This window comes from Medicago sativa, chromosome 6 (assembly GCF_051527215.1).
Source record: "Medicago sativa cultivar Bolivia chromosome 6, Bolivia_mono, whole genome shotgun sequence".
NCBI lineage: Eukaryota > Viridiplantae > Streptophyta > Magnoliopsida > Fabales > Fabaceae > Medicago > Medicago sativa.
The window spans coordinates 21,861,912-21,883,120 of record NC_140754.1 but is presented as its reverse complement, the minus strand read 5'-3'; the positions used below and the strand labels follow the sequence as shown (position 1 = coordinate 21,883,120).

The following is a 21,209-nucleotide window of genomic DNA, read 5'->3' as shown; positions in this document are numbered from 1 at the left end:
CATTACATGAAGGATTTTTAGTGTGTGTGTGTGTGTGTGTGTGTGTGTGTGTGTGTGTATGTAAACAATGATGAAATTCTAGTTTAGAGAGAAAATAACAGTATGACAATTAAGAAACTAACTAAACCGTTAAACAGTTATCAGTTTACAATTAACTGAAACTGACAACACTAACTAACTCTCTTAATACTCCCTCTTAAGTTGGGAGATTTACATTATATATGATTGTTTGATTGTTTTTTTAAGTTTCAATATTGAAGTTAACACTTTATAGAGAAAAATGAACTTTTTATTGTTGTAAAGTTGTGTTATCATTACATGAATAAACATTATATATATATATATATATATATATATATATATATATATATATATATATATATATAACCAATGATTCATTGTTGTAAAGTTTTGTAAAGTTGTGTTATCATTACATGAATAAACATTATATATACTAGCGTGCCCGTCTGTCCACTTTTTCTACTGCGCTAACATATATATCTCATAAACAATATGTTTTTGTTTAATGTTGGTTTACTTTTTCTTGATATGTCTTGGACAAAATTAGTAGAATTAAAAAGATTATCATACATGTATTTGGTATAAAAAAATTGAACTTGATGAAAAAGTAAAATGATACATGACCACTTTCAAGTACTTTATAGTAATGTACTTGTTTAATTTTGTCAAAATAATAATAATGTACTTGATAGTAATGTACTTATTTAATTTTGTCAAAATAATAATAATGTACTTGATTAATCAACACTAAAAATAATTGCGTTTGCAAAACTAAAATATCAATAGAAAACTCATATTGTGATTAATCAACACTTTCAATATTGTAGTAATGTTAATCACATTTTCATCCCATCGTCTTTAGGCCTTTATCCCTCATTGTGTGTCTGTGATCTTCATGTGATTCGGACCTTCTCTTGGAAATTCAACTATCTAATGCCTCATTTCTCAAGTTTGCTATGAGTCAAGAAAACTACAACTCTTTAGTTAATGAAATTAAATAACTTTAATACAACTATGAAAGAAGAACACAATCATATATAAATATAAATGGCAATAATTATAAGACCTTGATGATCATTTTGATGAACATCTCACACACACTATTTTGCTAAATTAAGGTAAAGCGGAAAATTTGTTAGAAAAAGTAGAGGAATATAACCTTTATGTTTTCGGAAGAAAGTAAATATTGTGGAAACATTCAATGTTGGTATGTTGCATTGAAATAATAAGTAAACCCACATTCAATGTTGGTAAGTTGTATTGAAACAATAAGTAAACCCTGATCTCTGTCTTTGGCGCAACTTTCTCCCTTCCATCATCTTTGTGTGATTGCAAAGGGGGTGCATGTTTAGACCGCCGTTGGAGGATGATCTCAATGGCCCTCTATTTTCTTACCATTTTCTTTATTCTCTTCTTCTCTTCACTTCCTTCCATTCTCATTGACTAAATATTTCCTTCACAAACTTTATTGAGAAACACAAAAATTGGTAACATTTGCTAAATGTTACGAAGGAAACCAACTTACAAAGTAAACATTCCAATAACGACTTAAAATCAAGCACAAAGGGCCATGAAATGAAATTAAAGTCTAATGTATAACCATAATTTTTCTATATTCAAGCACCATGAGTCAAACTATAAAGTAGAAGTACATTACACAATCATCTTTTATAGATAAAAATTTGTAATTAACATCATTGGTGTTGTGGAATATGTAAAAACACATGGTTTCCATCAAAATTATGATTTATGGTTTCCAACAAAATTAAGATTTATTTTAATTATATAAATTCTTTGTGATGCTAAGAGTGTGTTTGGTTTGCAAAACAGTAAGTATTGTACAGAACAGTACAAGATAGAGCAACACAACCCAAGGCAGAATAGCACAGGACAAATATTTTAGTGAAATATTCTCATTCTTCTACCACCTTCCAATGTACCAAAGCACAATTGTAGCCTACAATTTAATACTAGAACAACCTTAGAAAGTTGTGATTGTTCTACTTTCTATAAGATATGGTTGTATACCGTCAAAACTTAAGAATAAGAAAAAAAATATAAATTTTCAAGTTCAAGGGGCGTTTTGCACATACATGCAAAACTTCAGGGGGGTATTTGCAAAACGTCATGTTGACTAACAGAAAAATTCGACGGAGGGGGTAAATTGATTAACGTTGTGCAATTTTAGGGGGGTAATTGAAGTTTTGTTAATTTCAGGAGGGTAATTGACGAAACTTACAATTTCATAGAGATAATTGTCTATTTACTCATTTTTAGTTTTATTCAAAATCAAAATTTCATAAAAAAAAAAACCGCTCATAATTTTCAAACATTAGCGCAATAAAAAGAGAGCGCTAGTATATACATAAAGAATCAAATGATTGAAAAGATTTCACAAGAGATCATAGTGACATCAAGCCGTCATTTTAGTTCTACTATCAAGTCCCTAACTTGTATGCAACCCATCCCAGCCTTCTACGTTGAGTTCCATTTTCTAGAAACCGTTCCTTCTTTTTCCTTAATAAATTAGGCATATCATCACATCAAATAGACATTGTACCAAAGACATAGTTCAAGTGTTTCAAGTGTCTGTTTAGCGATGTTTTTGGTAAACAAGAAGACTAGTTTTGATTATTACAAGTAGGATCAAATCAGAAATCCTAGGACATGTTGTGCAATCTTTTTGTAGAAAATACATGAGTGTTCAACATATTCATAGGTTGCTTTATGAGTAAAATAGTGTTTGTATGAAAGTAAACGTCTTTCGACGGAAAGAAGTAAAGAAAAATGCAAGTAAAAAAGCTCAAAAGTTCAAACGCAAAGACTTAAATAAATGTAAATTGCATTGCATTTAAATGTAAAGGTGGTTCGACAAATCAGTTTACATACATTCTGCATGACTCTTTTCTCTAGACGCTGATACTTTGAGTGTTAGAATTCTATAAATGATTTGCGACTCTTTTTTCCTGTGAAAAACTATTATTCATACATAGAAGAAATAACTGTAAAAAGCTAAACTGCCACGAGCTGCACTTCTTCCATTGAAAACTGTCTGTCCTCCACATCTCAATGAGAAACTGCTGCTTTTGAATTTGAATTTTCTTCCTTTCGACATAAACTTCTTGATTTCGACCAAACCTCTCTCTGAATCACCTCTTGTCGAACTTCACAGCTATTGAGCTCTTTTAAATGCTAAGTCCCAGACCACGTCGAAATCTTCATGTAGATAACATTGTTAATTCTTGAAAGAACAAAAGTCAACTCTCTTTGACTGGATTAATTGAGCATGTCGAAATTACAAGCTAACAATAATTCGACCAATGGTATCCATATTTAATGCGTGAGTTATGCATGCTTATTTTAATAAATAATTGGTTTAAAGCTTGTCTTCCAATCTTTTAACTTTAACTTATTAGTTAATGGTTTAAATCGTAAGGTACCTTTATATGAAACCATAAAATTTTGAAATAATAGATTTAGATATATTTTAAAAATTATGGGGATTGTTGAAGATATTTTCAACATGTATGATTTGGAAAGTTGCGTTGATTGAATGAATGGTTAATCAATTCACAGTGCTATTGCATATCCCAGTGGTTTATGATTCTGTCTCTGGGCACCAAGGTTAGGTTGCAAATTCGATACCTCTTTGCAGTGATTTTTTGTTTTGTTAGTTATTTTAATAAATAAAACAGACAAAATGAAAAGATATGCATGGTGAGATTTGAATCCATGCCCCCAAGATGACTAGCTGCATTGCCTAGCCATATACTTAAACAAAATGTTGTGTTGATTTGGAATGTTATTAATATATATTTGTTTGAAATGAGCAATGAAGAAACTCTATCAAGAGTGGTTCTCTTCACCAAGTGATATTATTTTATTATATAAATAAATATAGACAAACTATGGCCATAAAATAAGTACAAATTTGATGCTTACATGATCCAAAATTATACCATATTATTTCGGCAAAATTTTTAAATTTTAGTAGAATGCATTTGGAGTTATATATATCATCCAAATCGGGTTATACATAAGATGCAGTTGATCCTACATTCTTTATAAAAGCTATTGCATCTACATATATGTGGATGATATAATTCTTGTTGGTATCTCTTGATGATCTTGTTGTTAACGAAAAAGCTTTGCATAAGGCATTTTGGATTAAAGATCTTGGAGTTTTAAAAAGTATTGAAGTGTCATCGTTACTATCATTGATGAAAATAAAGCCAACCCATGCTTTTTTTTTTAGTAGAAAAAGGATTAATGTTTAATTCGACTGTGATTTCATGCGGTGAACTTGTTGGATTGGTGAAGCAACATGGAACAATGAAGGGAAAGTTTGGAAAGCATTGTCGTGAGAGATGGCTTAACCATGTCCGCCAAACGTTAAGGTTTCTATTCTCTTTCCATTATCCATTTTCACATACAGAGTTGAAGTTACTTTATTTATTTATACAATATACTTACTTGGAAATTATTGAAATGTTTGATAATTTTTTACCAAATGCTTGTTCTATAAAACTTTTTGTTTGACTTAACCTTTATATCATATCGAAAAACTTACATAAATCTTAAATTATTTTATATATCATGAGATACGTCAAGATTAACATAATTTAATAAAATTGCATAAGATACTAACAATGACGTATCTCAATGATATGTACAATACTTTGATGTTTGTATAAAAGTCTACTAAGGCAATCGAATATATAAAATACTTTGATGTTTGTATAAAAGTCTACTAAGGCAATCGACACAATGTAAACTTTTAATTCAACGATTAATATATGCCTGCACATTATTTGTTTGTTTATGGGTAGCAAAACACTTGCATATCAAACATGAATAGGTCGGTCCATTATTTGTTTTTTTTTGTTTTTTTTTTTTTAGTCCATTATTTGTTTGTTTTTGTCTAGCAATTAGCAAACAATAATGTTATATGAACATCTTAAACAGACACCACACCGTATATGTATAGGGTTTGTGGATTTTTTTCCAGCTTTTTATGTGCCTCAGTATGTGTGTTTCGAGAGAAAAGATGTGCATGGTTCACATACGTTGTCAATACAAGTTGTTGATTTCGGTTGTTCAAATAACGGTACTCATTAGCAAAACACTAACCATGTGAGAGAGTATTGAAAATCCAACTGTAAATGTATTGTTTTGTTTTATGCAAAAAAATGGTTCTAATTGATTTGTTTATTTTTTTGTTAAATGTATATATATGTGATCCTCCCCTATAAAGGTGCAATTCTGATTCATATATAATCTAATTATTTAGTGTATATACACCTAGAAGGACTCATGGACCGTAGAGGAAGGTATGATACTAATAAAATCCCATCAAGAAGTTGGAAATAGCTGGACACAAATAGGACCTAGATTGTTGGGTAGGAGTGAGAACTCCATCAAGAACCATTGCAACACCATCAAGCGACGCCAAAGATTTAAGACGATGAAGAAAAACTTTAAACTCACAAATGACAATGATGGATCACTGCTTTTGTTTGGATAAAGTTGAGAGGACACTTTTGTGTTTTTGAAAAAGGCACTTCCATCATGAGCACGAACACGACGAATGGGGCAAACCCTTTTTTTAACTCTTCTTCTTTGTGCCATTACAAGTGATGAGTGATCGATGATGAAAATAAACAAGACAAGTAATGAATGTGCGTTTGCTTGTTAGTGTGTGGTGTGTTCCCAATTTGCTGTGTTGTTCAAATGAAATAAGAAAACGGATACTAGCTTTTCCCGCTATAAACCAAAACCTTTCGTGATCTCAATGTCATAAATCAAACTCTTTTTGTATTGCAGAATGATTGTTCAATTCGATGCTCCAACTCCAAAAGTCATAGTGGGAATAGTGAATTAACTACTAGTGAAAATATTGAGTGTGTCACAATGGTGGAAGAGATGACGAGTGACATAGATTTGATGAAGATGCTAAGTGAAAGTTAGTACTATACTACTTAAAATAATTAAATAATTTATGTTGTTGGGCGGGTATGTCATTATTTCATGTCATTTTGTGTTTGAATCATGCGTTGTGATTTAACTTTTATTTGTTTTTGGTAATACCATAATCTAGTTTTCAATAGTGTGTACCCTTTACCTTTAGGATATTATTGTCTCAAAATACACTTTTGGATATTGATATAAATGTTTTTTTTTCCACTAAAAATGGATTGGTCAAAGTGGTAAGAGATGTTGACCCCCTTAAACCAATGGTTAGAGGTTCGATCATTGATGATTAATCATTACTAAACAGAGGTAAAAACTTCATACAAATACCAACTCACAAAAATAAGAAACTATTTTTCCTATTCACTCTAAACATAATCATTCAGATATTCAACTTCCTTACACAAGAATCACATAGCCATTGGTTCTTTCTAAATCAAAGCTTCAACCTTACTAAATAATATATGACACTCAACAGTAGAGCACAAAAAGATAGCAGATTCAACAATACTAGCTCTAATTTCTTATACATGTAAATGTAATATATATATATATATATATATATATATATATATATATATATATATATATATATATGTGTGTGTGTGTGTGTCAAAATGATCATCCATGTTGCAGTTCAGTCAAGATGCTAAAATTATAACCAACAGTATAGAAGCTCAAGCCAAGGAGATGTCATCATGTCAGATGTGCAATCCATCTTAAGAGGGACTTAAGTCTTTGCCATACAAACTTAAGCAATTGTGTGAGTAACACTTTTATTAGCTTATAAAAACAAGGCCTTGTTTGGATAAACTACTTTATTAAGCACTTATAGCATAAATGTATACCATATAAGTGCTTCTGTATAAGCCGTTTCGATAAAATTAAGTCAAACCGTTTTTATATAAGTTATAAGCTACTTCCATAAGCTATCATGAAGAGCTTATAGAAATAAGCTGAAAACAACTTATACAAGTTGTTTCCATAGGTTCTCTCAAACAGTAGTTGATGAGCTCAAATAGAGCTTCCTCCAAACAGGGCCTAGGTTAACAGTATGTTTCTACCTTTTTTGTTCCGACTCTGGAACATTCACTTCTCTTAGAATCTTTGCAGCATCCTCAGGGAAAACTGGATTTATGTAACATCCAGTTGCGAGCTCGAAACCCGCTGTACCAATTAGTTGAGGCACTATCTGTATAAACCAATGATTGTATGCCAATTCTGACTCATCGCCATGCAGTGGACTTGTGTGAATCATAAAGTTGAACGGCGGATCGTTCAACTGCAATGATATCTTCCTTAGCATTTGTTTCAACAAACCTCCAAGATCAACTGCCTGTAACATAGACGTCGAGATAACAAAGATTAGCTTTCAGACCAGAAGTGCAGAATTGGAGAAATTACGACACATATACTAAGTTGATAATTGTGTGCAATAGTGTATCCTATAGCAATACCAGAAGGTTCAGTGCTATGCTAAACTAAACCCAGAGCTTTGCAAAATCCACAACCTGTAGCAATCTACTATGATTATGATAGACATTCGGTAATAAAAAGGGATCTATGCAAGGGATCATCGTGCGAGTAGAAGGGGGAAGTTGAATGACGTAACTTCATTACTATAAACAGAAGCATAAAAGTATCAGGAGGTAGCTAGGAACTCACTCATTTCTGGTTAGGAGAGAAAAAGGGCTTTCAAAATCATTTTTCCGTATTCCTTCTTTGATTACACGGATCAGAGAATTCTGAATAATACAGAGGGGTTCTCTTGACCCTAATATACTTCATTCTATATTCAATCCTTCTTTTCTGTGCCAGTTTTGAATCTACCGAACTGTACCGGGATGGACCTGATAAGAGGGAGCTCTCATTGGAGAGTACAACTGTTATCAGATAAGGAGAACTCAAAGGTGAAACCATAACTCGGTATCAACCCACATATCAAGGGGAAAGTGCTTAAGCACTTGTCAAGATAAGAATAACGACATGTTCAAACTCAGGATAAGCACAGCGCTTCAGCCAATCAGAATGCTTCAACCATAGCATTCTTCTTCGGATCCCAGAACTACTATAAATATGGGGAAAAACTCCCAGGTACAGACTGACACTTCATAACTGTTCAGATACCCCCTCTCCCTCACATTGATTGAAGAACTCTGAGCTCAAAACCGAGCTATGTAGAGAAATAATAAGAGCTAGAAAGGAGAAAAGGAGGAAGAAAGGCTATTCTTTTGACAAAGAACGGAACAGCGAGATCAAAATACCAACACCATTTCAGATCTAAGTATTCAATGTTTCACCCCTAAAAAAAGACCTAGCATCTAAGGGTTGCCAAAATCATAACACTCATCTTCAAGTCTCATAAAACAACTAAAACCGAGCCTTAATCTATGCGTGACATGGGACGCATTATATCGCAATTAAACTAAATACTTTGCATTTAAGCATTAATAGGACTTTGGGAAAGAAAGCAAGTGCTGTTACCTTTTCAGCATCCAATTCATGGAAATGAGCAGAGTGATATCGAGGAACAATCCATATCTCAAAAGGAAATGAAGCGGCATAAGGAACCAATGAAAAGAAGTATGTCGATGAATCAATCACTAGATCCTCACGTTGAATTTCACAAATAGAACATTTTCCGGCCTGATCGAAATAATCCTTCATACTTCCAAGACGGGCTGAAACATTAGGTGGAATAACGGGCAGGGCAATCATTTGACTATGAGAATGACTCATTGATGCACCAGCTGCAGCGCCATGGTTTTTAAACACCTTCAAAGATTAATGAACTCAAGTTTATACATAATGATGACTTGAAACAGGTGCGGAAAGAAGAACAATAACAGTAATATAATTATGCAGAACCAGTGTTGTCAATTGCAGATCACAGAAAATAGCGGTTTGCTTGAATTCCACTATACAATAGTGTTATAGCCGCTATTTGACAACATTTTATACTAAATAGTTTGTCGCAGAACAATAAAAATTAGTTCAAATTCCGCAACGCTATAGCACCGCTATTTAACAACACTAATGCGCAATGGAAATAGACTAAAATGAATATCTCCATAATAATTCCAAGATCCACAACTATTCTGAATCACATCTAATAGGTTAATTTACATGAAAAATTATGAATACAAACTATTCACATTTAGAGTGTCAGTGATAAGCTGGGAGAGAGTTTTATTCTCTTGAATGGATCTGCAACTCTTAGTTTAATAAGTAAGAGAACAGTGACTTTCCATCTCATACCAGAAATATATTTTGTTAAGTCAAATCAGTCCAAACAGTGTCAAGCTTAACAAACAAAGTACCAATTTTAAGAACTGAAAATCTTATATTTTCAAGGATTAATATAACCACAATAATATTGAACGTGTACTCCAAAATTACCACACTAAAATTATGTATAGTGTGCATATAAATGAAGCACAGGCACATACACCGGATATGACACTCAAAATGACACGTAGTCGTAGACATCAGTAATAACTTGAAATTTGAAAAACGAATTGATTTAATGAAACCACGTATGTCCGGCACAGATACATGTTAGACATAAGACAAATCAAGATTCTTTGAAGATGGGAGGCCCTGAACTCATGCAGTCACAATACATGGGTAAACATTGGATCAAAATTAGACAATCCAAATTTCAAGCTTAGTATTTTGGATTTTCCAAAAACCAAAATCTGCACATTTTGTCATTTGTTTAATCTATATCCAACGGTCACCAATGCACAGACATCTTGAATTCAGGGATATCTCAACTACATGAAATCCACTATTCGTCTTCAAGACGAAGTGTCGGTGCTACATACTGCATCTATTCACTAATACCACTAATATGTATATACTCCATATCTATTGAACACCGGCACAAACATGGATACTATATATTGCACATGGAATTGAAACTGACACGTAGACATCAATAATAATTTGAAATTCTAAAAAATGAAGTGATCGACATGAGTGATGTGTCACTGTCCAACACATTTCGTACACCAAACATCCTTTCAATTCAATATCAATGCATATATTGACTGATGTAGTTAAAAAATGCATATACTAGTTAATATCCTATGAAGCACCGACACAAACAACAGACTCGACACATAATGACATAATTCAATGTAATCACGTGTCAAAATCACACCAAACACACCTTTGCTCAAAAGTGTAGGTGCTGCAAAGCTAATATCACACCAAATAGCATAAAAAAACTAAATTTAACCTTACAATATTCAAATTGAGCAAATCAACTACTCTTAAGTCTAAACCATACAGTTTTCATTCATTTTTCTCTAAATAATTGTAACAAATTAAAAATAAAAAAAATTAATCCACCAAAATCATTACAACTATATTCAAAAACAAACCTGAACATATTTGATAGAGTTTCTTTTCCCAAGCTCACGAATCCTATCACAATAAGCAACAAAAACCTCACCAATCCCCTCCCTCTCCAAATCAGACAACACCACATCATGATCCGGAGTTTCAATAACAACATCATGAAACCCAAACCCATCCAACACCGAACTTACAGACCCCGTTTCATCAACCGGGTCCGCAAGTTCGCGTGAAAGAGCAGGGTAAAGATTCTGAATAACCCGAATTTTCCAGTTCGGGTTATTAGCTGGCACCCGAAATATCTCGGGTGCACATTGGTGTTCGTTGCCGATACAGAAAGGGCAACGAACACCAGTGGGATTGGATGATGATGATGATTTGGATTTGAAATCGGAGGGTCGTTTTGATCTTGCTGGTGAGAAGATAATCCAACGGTTGAAGATTGTGTCTTTACGAAGCTGTGGTGAGTTTTGGTTTTTTGAGGTTGTTGTTGTTGAAGATGATGACATTGTCTTAAGTTGTTGTTTGTGACTGACTAGGATGATTGTTGCGTTGGGAACTAACTTCACTTGGACTGTACTTCCTTTGAACTAGATTCTTTCTTTGTGAATGAGGAGGAATTGCATCTCTCTCTAATTTGTATTAGAGTTAGTTAAATTACTTTACACCGACGGTGTAAAGTTATTTTACATATACATCAATGATGTATTATCACGTTCATTGATTGTATGTATAAAATAATTATACATTAACGGTGTATACTAATTAAATTCATTGTATTAACATGTTAGTGTTTGATTCTGTCTTGATAATAATTGGTTTTGACTTAATTGACTCTCGTTTAAAAATAAGTAGCATGTAAGAGCACCCACATCCATACCATCAATATGGATGGTATAAATGGGTCCTACTGAATACATTATATTATTTTACACTTCTCAATTATTTAAACCACTAAACTACATTTTCTAAATATCCATACCACTCATCCAAAACTCTAAATTGGGTCTCACCTAATCACATAATACACCTCAAATCTATAATTTAAAATCATATTCTAATTTTATATTATTTTTTACATTCAAAAAATAGGAAAGAGAGGGTGGCAATGCAATACCACCCAACTTGTTGGACTTGGTGAAATATATGACACAATGTCATAACTATTTGCAAAATCTGCTAAGACACTCTAAAAAAAGGGCCGATATTCATGCTCTAAGGTGGTGTATTTTACTACATTCATGTAAAGTGAGTTGAACAATAATTTAAACGTAAAAATCAATTTCATATTTAAAAGGTATGAATCCTAGTTTCAATTAAAATTAGGGCAAAATCAATTATACTCGAAAACAATCAAACAACATAAGATACAATGAAAACATGAATCCTAAATGCATTTGTTAGCATTTCCATGAAATAAAATGTATATATTAATTAATTTAAAGATATTTATAATAGGAAAAATGTTATATCTCACGACAAATTACTTCCTGAGAGTGTGTCGAATGACATGTTGATGACGTGTTGCCCTTTTTGTGTTGTTTTTGTTCTTTTTTTTTTCTTCACAAAAATCTCCTGTTGCATTATTAAAAGAGGGTTCCGTTGTGTCAAATTGAGATGGAACTTCCCATTGTGGAAAAACATGAGTTGAGTTTTGATTGGTTAAACTGCTCTCGGGATGAATTCCGGGAATTATAGTTCGCTAGATATAGCAATCCTATTATAATAGACATCATTTCAAATGGTGAATTTTGTGAATGTTGTCGATCTTAGGTCTAGACTTAATTTTTTATTTTGAATGATGTTAAAACTAAGTTTAGGTTAGATGTAATGATAATAAGCCTCTCAATCTTTCTCAATATGCAAGGATAATAGAAAAACAGTTTTGAATCTTGCATGTTTTATAAAATCATGCAAATCCATTAAAATCATGGTTTTGGTAACTTAATTTGAATCATGGTGGTGTATGTGAAGTAAAAATAATAGTAAAAAAGAAAATGGAGGTTTTTTTTTTTTTTTTTTTGAGGAAAGAAAATGAAGGTTTGAATTGTGACCTTTTAAAATTTTGTCTTTATAGTAAACTTTAGAATTGTAAAAGAGTATACCGATATAATTTTGAAGTTTTGTTGTTCATAAATTCAAATGAAAGGATTTGGTGTGTGAAATATGTTTATAGTAATCCAAAGAAGATTAACGGTGTTTTATGCAAAAATTGACAAGTTTTTGGAAGTGATTATGTTCTCACTCAATGGAGTGTGATTATGGTTGTAAATATACTTTAAAATATATAATGTTAGAGATGAAGTGTATTTCTTTTGCGTTTGAAGAGTTATGAATTTGCTATCTGCTTTTGAGAAATAAATTATGATTAAGTGCAATATATTGGTTTTTAAATCCTAAATATTTGGATATTTATAGAGAACCTAAGAGCTTTAGAATCTTGGAAAGTAAACTAAAATTATAGTTGTTATACTGCATTTCTCAAGTGTATACTTTAGAGCCTTGAAGAACAAGTTACTTATGAGAAATTGAATATCTATAAAAATAACACTTACATTATTTTGCAAAAAATATTAAGAAATGGACGTATCCACATTAAAGAAAAAGCGAAAAAATCAAACAGAAACGCAATTTACATAAAAAAAAATAACTATCAATATCCCTATAATTTAGGGATGTAAATGCAAGAATGGTTACATATGTTGCTCTTATGAAACTTATGATTTTAAGCTTCCCAACCTCTAAGGACAGTGGCCCTTGCTACACGGTTAACTGCAAGTGTAAAGGCTCCCATACGAAGATCACAATTATGTGTTTGACACATTTCTTTCACATCTTTGAAACCTTTGGTCATGTATGTCTTTAACACATTGTTCACCTTTTCTTCATTCCACATGAATCCTTGTATGTTCTGAAAATTACATATTCATCATTCAACCTTATAATATAGTTACATGAAAAATGTATTTTATGTAGTCATAGTTTATTACATTGATTTTATATAAAATTGAATTTAAATATAATATATTGTTTAATTTAGTTTGTCATAATCAAGCAATTTTCTCCAAAATGACCATTGTTTTTATTCAATCTAAAATTTTAAGAATCTAATCAAGATGCGTTGACAGTGTACATTTATTTTCACATACATTCAATGATCTGTTACCACGTCAATTAATAAATCTGAAAGTCAGATTTATTAATTGACGTGACAACACATCATTAGATACATGTGTAAAATAATTATAAACTGACAGTGTATTCTAATTAAACTCAAATTTTAAACCTTCCTTGATGTACAAGGGAATTGCATTAATGTGAAATAATTTTAGTAAATGATCAAAATGGTTACCTGGACCCACTCAAAGTAGCTAACTGTAACTCCTCCTGAATTTGCATATATGTCTGGAAGGATCACAACCCCTTTCTTTTTCAAAATCTGCAAAATAAGGTCCCAGTTAAAAACATTTGAATGTTAATCTCTTTTTGTTTGATAAAGGGAAGAAAAGAGAGAATTCAAACTAACCTCATCAGCATCTGGGTCAGTTGGGTGATTGGCTGCTTCCACTATAAATTTGGCTTTAATCTCATTTGCATTTTCCCTTCATCCATACCAAAAGTTGAGAACAAAAATAAAGTTTTAGACTTATGTGCATTCAAGGTACTAGAGTAACAATTAGCAAAGGCAAAAAAAATGCTGTCTATTTGTTGTATAAGAGTAAATAATCATTTTAGTCGTGTCTGGTCGCTAGAATTTGTATTTCGTTAGTAAGTTTGGTCATCAAATTTATATTTTGTTTGTTTGATTTCTAAACATATGTTGCATAATAGTTAATTTAATCTATCAAAATAATAACAGAAGATACACTTAGTACTTGTTTGATATCATGGTGAGTTTGACAGAATCACGATGAACCACCGTGATTTCTTCCAATCCATCGTGATATCAAACATGTATGTTCTATAATAATTCTGTTACGATCCATCGTGATATCAAACATGCATGTTCTATAATAATTCTGTTACGATCGGATATTATAGTACATAACGCCACCTTACACATACACACAATTTTGCTGTTGTATTTATGAAGAAAGAAGTATCAAAAGAATCTTATAAAAATATGAAATTTTTAAAATAGAAATTTGATTCTGGATCTCAATTTCTGTAAATTGAAAAGCACTTATTTGTAAGCTAAAATTTAATCCAAACCAGGCTTATGTGAAAGTACCTATTGATGACTCCACCAAGAGCAGCAGGGATAAGAACATCACAATCTTCAACCAAAATTGACTTAGGATCAATTGAATCACCACCATGAAATCCTTTAATTCCTCTGTTCTCTTTGGAATACTTAAGTAGGCTTGGAATGTCAAGACCATTGCTATTCTTTATAGCTCCTGTTATGTCACTTACAGCAACAATTTTTCCACCCTTTTCATTTATTAATTGTGCAGCCCATGACCCCACATTTCCAAAACCCTGAAAAATACATAACATTGTTGGGTCAAATTCATCAAAAATACTAATTATTAATGGGAAGACATGTTTGGATTGACGTTGAATTTGCCAGAATCACAATGTCATCGTTAATAACGCGTCACAATGATTTTGGAAAATTTTAACTTTGAAGCTTCAATAAAATCACAGTACCATCATAGTTATGCGGTCAATAATTTATAAGACATGGTGAAGTGAACATTATCTTCAAACTATTTTGCATAATGTTAGAGACAAAGTTTTAAATAGGTCTGCGACTGCGACCACGTTCAAGGTTGCAATACCAAAGCTATCATGTCTATGATCGTGATTAAGACTGCGTTAGCTGCATTTAATCACGATTCTCCTCCGTAATATGAAAAACGTGACATAACTACGACCGCGATTTAAAACCTAGTCAGAGTCTCTAGTCCAAACATTAACATAATGAATACTATATTACTAGATTAAAAATACTAATTAGTGTAATGTGAAAACAAGAAGTACCTGTATAACAAACCGTTGACCAGATACACTCTTTCCATATTCATTAAGCAAAGCCTCAGTTGCAAAGAGGACACCTCTTCCTGTAGCTGCATCTCTTCCTAGAGATCCACCAAGATCCTTCATTCAAAATAAAAAATTAGAAATGAAATTGGTTTATCAACATTCATTAAAATGAAAATTATAAATAATTTAATTTACTTACTATTGGTTTTCCTGTCACTACTGCAGGAGAATGGCCATGAAATTTTGAATACTCATCTAGTATCCATGCCATTGTCTGCATTCAAAACAAAGAAGTTAAACAATGATTGTTAGGTGTCAGACACTGACACATGTTAGAGACCTAACACACCTTCCATCAGAAGTGTCTGTGCTACAAAGATCTTTGCACACATGCATTAGTACGAACATTTAATCTTAACAAATTTCATTATTTGTACTAACCTGTGGTCCTGTTCCCATATCAGGTGCAGGAACATCAGTATGAACTCCAATAAGATCATGAATTTTCTGAGTAAAAACTCTAGTAAGCCTTTCTAACTCAGAAACACTTAACTCTGAAGGGTCAACCCCTATACCTCCTTTGGCACCCCCATATGGTAAATTTGCTACTGCTGTTTTCCATGTCATTAGTTGTGCTAATGCATTCACTTCATCTGGTTCAACCTACATAATAATCCAATACATTAGTTTTTTTTTTTAAAGAAGCTACACTAACCCACCCAAATTAGCACCGGGGAGAATCGAACTTGAGACCTTGAGCAGGAACATACTCCAAGATCCCAAACCAACACCACCAAACCAACCCAGGTGGGTTTAATCCAATAAATTAGTTATTCAGTCAAATTGTAAAAAGAAAGTAAAACAAAAGTCAAGAATATAAATAACCTCAGGATGGTATCTGATCCCTCCTTTCATAGGACCTCTAGAGTTATCATGTTGAATCCTAAATCCAACATATGTAGCCAAGGTTCCATCATCTTTAGGGATGCTACACTCAACCTGAATTTTCATTAATCAATATTTAGAACATGAGTTATCAAACTATATAATTCAAATCTTATAAAGACACATTTACCATACAATAAAATACGGTCGTGTCTGGATAAACAACTTAATTAAATGTTTATAGCATAAACGCTTATCATATAAGTGTTTATGTATAAACTATATCTATAACAAAATATACAATCAAATCAAATTGTTTTCATATCAGTTATAAGATATTTTCATAAGCTGCTTCGAAAAACATACGAGAAGTAAACTAAAAACAGTTTATAAACATGTTATAAGTGTTTATGAAAATATGATTAGCAAAACAAAAAGATCATGAAAACAAGATATTTGTGTGGTTTCACTTACCTTAATTTCTCTGAATGGAATCAACAAACTTTTCTCAATCTTTGAATCCAAACCCAAAAGCCTAGAGGCCAACTTAAAATTCCTATTGGTAGCTGCTAGTGCATTCATTGTAAAGACTAATACAAACAATTTTTTTCAACCTTTAGTAAGAGATATTCAAGATGTGGAAAATAGATATTGTAGATATGATGATGTTAGTTAGAGTCTATAAATATATATATAGCTATTTTGGGGAAGAAAAAAAGAGAAGAAAGACAAATCATATTTTTTTTTCTCCTTGAAAATAGGATAGACACGTAAGCACCAGCTAATTATAGAGTCAATGTCAACAAAATTTATTCTAGTATAAAAGTTTGGTAGGTGTAGGACACACAACATGAACATAGATAAGGAAAAAAAACGTGAAAATAACATGTGGATCAAAGTCAGCAAATAAAATTAAATATTGGTCTACATACATACAATGTGAATGCAAAGAATAAAAAAGAAGACGTGAAGATTTCATAGTTGCCTCCTATGTGTTAAAAATATTACTAACTTGTTTTATTAACACTTTTCTATTTAGGGTGTTTTGTTAACAATTTGATTGTGTCTCTTTTACCTTTTGCACTCATAATTTATGTGGTAGATGTGATTGATTCAAGCATAAGGTAGTCCCCACTAAAACTCCAAAATTTGACAAGAAAAAGGCATTAAAAAAATGTGTATTTTTGCATGAAAGTATACTTACACGACACCAAAGTTCCTCCCTTAAACCAATGCTAACCAATAACATTGGACCGACACTATCTAATTATAAGACTTTGATTATAGTTTTTTTTTTCTTTCTTCCATCTATTAAATAACTTATTATAATAAAGCGTTTCTGAGCATGACTCAATTGGTATGACATCGTATGTCATATTTAGAGGTTTGGTTTTAACCGTAGATTTCCTACTTAATCAATTTTTGATTCAAAATCAATTTTACTCTAGAGAAATTAAAATGTCAAAGTTAATTTTACATCTCTGAAATCAATTTTAACTTATTAAAAAAATGAAACCAAACATACATTAAATTGATATCTTCAAAAGTGAAACCAAACATACATTAAAGGAACTAGAATTAATTGTAAAGGCGTAGAATTACTCTGACGTGTTTGGTTGAGGTCGAGTAGAATTAATTCTACTTCTAGAATTGATTCTACTTTTTTTTTTTGAAGGAAGAATTGATTCTACTTGAAGTTAGGAGTTGTAGTTTTTGGTTTTAAAATTGATTTTCACACAAAAATTTATGGTTCAACTCACTTTTACATGAATGTATCCAAATACAAAATCAATTTTACATAGTCAATTCTATTAAGATCAATTCTCTCGCCACACGACCAAACACAAGCTAAATTGGTATAACATTGATTTTTTTTTTTTTTTTTTTATGCATTTCGTGGTTAAAGTTACATTAAATTTGGACAGACAAATTTCTCGTGGACTTTTTTTAACAGCATTGTTGCTTTCTCGTGGGGTGAATATTTGCACGTTCACCATGCAACTACTAAACGTGGGGAATATTTATGTTCGCTTTTTAAGATAAGCTTAAATAGTTTTGTAAGTGTATATCACATCATATGAGATAGGGATGTGTCTCAGGAACGACAAACATGATTTTATAGCAGCAATGATTTCTAGGTATATAAGGTTACTACAATCTAAGAAAGCAATGACATGAAGCTTAAAGGAAGTAATTAATTGGTTTGATAGCATGAGTTTTGCATGGATGTCGGTTGAATTTGACCGTAAGCAAGTGGTTGAAGGCATCATAAGTAATTTTAATGTCAATTCAAATTTTGATGTTATTTGAACTTAATTGTTTATTTTTACTCAAAACTTTAAGATATGATTCTTTTGTTGGTATAAAAGAGGGCTAAAGGCTTGAAAGAAAAACTAAGAAATTAGTTGGACATTTCTAAGTAACTCCAAAAATATCATCAAAAAGCAATTTATGGAGTTCGCTAGGCAGAGTCTCCAAAATAATACAACTTAAAATTTTTAAAGATAAACTAAAATTAGCTAGCCAATCAACATAGTATTTGTTCTTCCCTCTTCATTCTTTACACATTACTTTTTGGGATTTATAAAAGTTAAAACATAATTCGTAAATGACACAAGGCCATTCATGATAGTCACCCACAAAAAATGTGCTAATTATACATATATTTTATTGAAAAAATTTCATTTATTTTCTTATATAATTCTTTTAAAAAATGCAAATTATGAACATAAAAAAATAAGGTAAATGCACACAAAGAAAAAAAATGAGAGACAAGGTAAATGTAATTGCGCATGTTTGATAAAAAGGATTAAACACTCACTCTAATGTGAGACCGTATTTTCAAATTATAAATTCATATGAATATATGTTGAAAAGTGAATACTAATTAAAGTGAGTTTTGTTATAATGCCTAGCATTATATTGTCCCCTAAATTTATTTATTTTTGAATAAATTGTCCCCTAAAATTTTGAAAAGCCATCATCTTCAAATTGTGTATTTTATTTTTTTTTGAACAAGTCAAATTGTGTATTTTATAAACTATGGAAACGTTGGTCTTGTGATCTATTATATTATATTACAGATTAAAAAGACTATACTATATATATGACTTTTACAAGGGACGAGCTTAATTGAAGATCTATAGGCCAAGTGTCATGTTTTATGCTCCACGTATTAGAAATCGTGGTTGGGCCTAACACAACCCCACAAAACCGGCTTGTGAGTGGTTGAGCCTAACACAACCCCACAAAACCGGCTTGTGAGGTGAGGATTGCCCCCACTTATAAACAAATTGTCAGGCCAACTCCTAACCGATGTGAGACTCTTAACACACCCCCTCACGCTCAGGATTGCACATCTGAAGCGTGAACATAAATGACGGGTGGCCCGATAACACCCCCTCACGCTTAGGATTGCACATCTGAAGCGTGAACATAAATGACGGGTGGCCCGATAACGGAAACCTGATAACAGGTGGCCCAAAGAAAGAATCGTGAAGAGGCTATGATACCATATTAGAAATCGTGGTTGGGGTTAACACAACCCCACAAAACCGGCTTGTGAGGTGAGGATTGCCCCCACTTATAAACGAATTGTCAGGCCAACTCCTAACCGATGTGAGACTCTTAACACACCCCCTCACGCTCAGGATTGCACATCTGAAGCGTGAACATAAATGACCATATTAGAAATCGTGGTTGAGCTTAACACAACCCCACAAAACCGGCTTGTGAGGTGAGGATTGCCCCCGCTTATAAACAAATTGTCAGGCCAACTCCTAACCGATGTGAGACTCTTAACACACCCCCTCGTGGTTGGGCTTAACACAACCCCACAAAACCGGCTTGTGAGGTGAGGATTGCCCCCACTTATAAACGAATTGTCAGGCCAACTCCTAACCGATGTGAGACTCTTAACACACCCCCTCACGCTCAGGATTGCACATCTGAAGCGTGAACATAAATGACCATATTAGAAATCGTGGTTGGGCTTAACACAACCCCACAAAACCGGCTTGTGAGGTGAGGATTGCCCCCGCTTATAAACGAATTGTCAGGCCAACTCCTAACCGATGTGAGACTCTTAACACACCCCCTCGTGGTTGGGCTTAACACAACCCCACAAAACCGGCTTGTGAGGTGAGTATTGCCCCCACTTATAAACGAATTGTCAGGCCAACTCCTAACGGATGTGAGACTCTTAACACCCCCCCTCACGCTCAGGATTGCACATCTGAAGCGTGAACATAAATGACCATATTAGAAATCGTGGTTGGGCTTAACACAACCCCACAAAATCGGCTTGTGAGGTGAGGATTGCCCCCACTTATAAACAAATTGTCAGGCCAACTCCTAACCGATGTGGGACTCTTAACACCACACAATGCTAATCTCACAAGGAGTTTGCTCTTTAGGCATTTCACATTTGTTGGCGACATCTAAAACATTTCATTATTAATTAAACTTCCCTAAAAAAAATATTAATTAAAATGGTTAAATCGATTTAAAAAGTGTCGAACGGTAGTTAACTATCATTTTGAAGCGAACGATAATTACCTACCATTCAAGAAAGTTTTTTTAGATGTTTGTAATCAATCACTAAGTGTCTAAAGAAGTAATCCCCATCCTATAATACCTTATCCGGTTGGCCATGTACTCCTTCCATTTCAAATTTCAAATACACGTCAGTTTATATTATCAGCCTGCATTAATGTCAACCCTACTTCATCCCAACCCAACAACACACTTACAAAGCCGATAAGGAACTCAACATGGTTTAGAAAAGCAAGGGTCATACAAAAATAATTTTTTAATGAACGTCGAACTTCAGAATAGTAACACTATGATGATCACATTTCGACATTTTAGACAATATTTTCATAAAAGAATTAGAGATAATACACAATAGGCATTGAGACAACATAAGTTTTTGAAATAAAAACCAATTTACTACAATAATAAAACAACAAAGTAAATGTCAT

At 32.5% G+C, this 21,209-nt stretch overlaps 2 protein-coding genes across 2 annotated transcripts; both read right to left on the bottom strand.

Moving 5' to 3' along the window:
- Nucleotides 1-6,663: 6,663 nt before the first annotated feature.
- Nucleotides 6,664-10,964, bottom strand: LOC146913701 (putative galactose-1-phosphate uridyltransferase). Its single transcript, XM_085716929.1, has 3 exons — nucleotides 10,380-10,964; nucleotides 8,476-8,766; nucleotides 6,664-7,327 (listed from the first exon to the last, which is right to left on the bottom strand). Exons 1-3 carry the CDS (start codon nucleotides 10,860-10,862, stop codon nucleotides 7,052-7,054), a joined length of 1,050 nt encoding a protein of 349 aa, XP_085573055.1. The 5' UTR covers nucleotides 10,863-10,964; the 3' UTR covers nucleotides 6,664-7,051.
- Nucleotides 10,965-12,871: 1,907 nt separating this feature from the next.
- On the bottom strand, nucleotides 12,872-16,881 carry LOC146913700 (putative glutamate dehydrogenase 3). The gene is made up of 9 exons (XM_085716928.1): nucleotides 16,702-16,881; nucleotides 16,228-16,341; nucleotides 15,784-16,005; nucleotides 15,542-15,616; nucleotides 15,340-15,456; nucleotides 14,585-14,835; nucleotides 13,880-13,955; nucleotides 13,706-13,792; nucleotides 12,872-13,264 (listed from the first exon to the last, which is right to left on the bottom strand). The coding sequence occupies exons 1-9, from the start codon at nucleotides 16,807-16,809 to the stop codon at nucleotides 13,079-13,081; spliced, it is 1,236 nt and encodes a 411-aa protein (XP_085573054.1). The 5' UTR covers nucleotides 16,810-16,881; the 3' UTR covers nucleotides 12,872-13,078.
- Nucleotides 16,882-21,209: the final 4,328 nt, after the last annotated feature.

What these genes read in the sequence shown, in the direction of transcription:
- LOC146913701 (XM_085716929.1), bottom strand. Translation starts at nt 10,862, where the DNA reads ATGTCATCATCTTCAACAACAACAACCTCAAAAAACCAAAACTCACCA. An exon ending in ACTCTATCAAATATGTTCAG is followed by an intron (nt 8,767 to 10,379) that starts GTTTGTTTTTGA and finishes TAATCTTTGAAG; the next exon opens with GTGTTTAAAAACCATGGCGC. An exon ending in ATGAATTGGATGCTGAAAAG is followed by an intron (nt 7,328 to 8,475) that starts GTAACAGCACTT and finishes TCTATGTTACAG; the next exon opens with GCAGTTGATCTTGGAGGTTT.
- LOC146913700 (XM_085716928.1), bottom strand. Translation starts at nt 16,809, where the DNA reads ATGAATGCACTAGCAGCTACCAATAGGAATTTTAAGTTGGCCTCTAGG. An exon ending in TAGTGACAGGAAAACCAATA is followed by an intron (nt 15,457 to 15,541) that starts GTAAGTAAATTA and finishes TTTTGAATGAAG; the next exon opens with GATCTTGGTGGATCTCTAGG. An exon ending in GCTACTTTGAGTGGGTCCAG is followed by an intron (nt 13,265 to 13,705) that starts GTAACCATTTTG and finishes TGTAATTTTCAG; the next exon opens with AACATACAAGGATTCATGTG.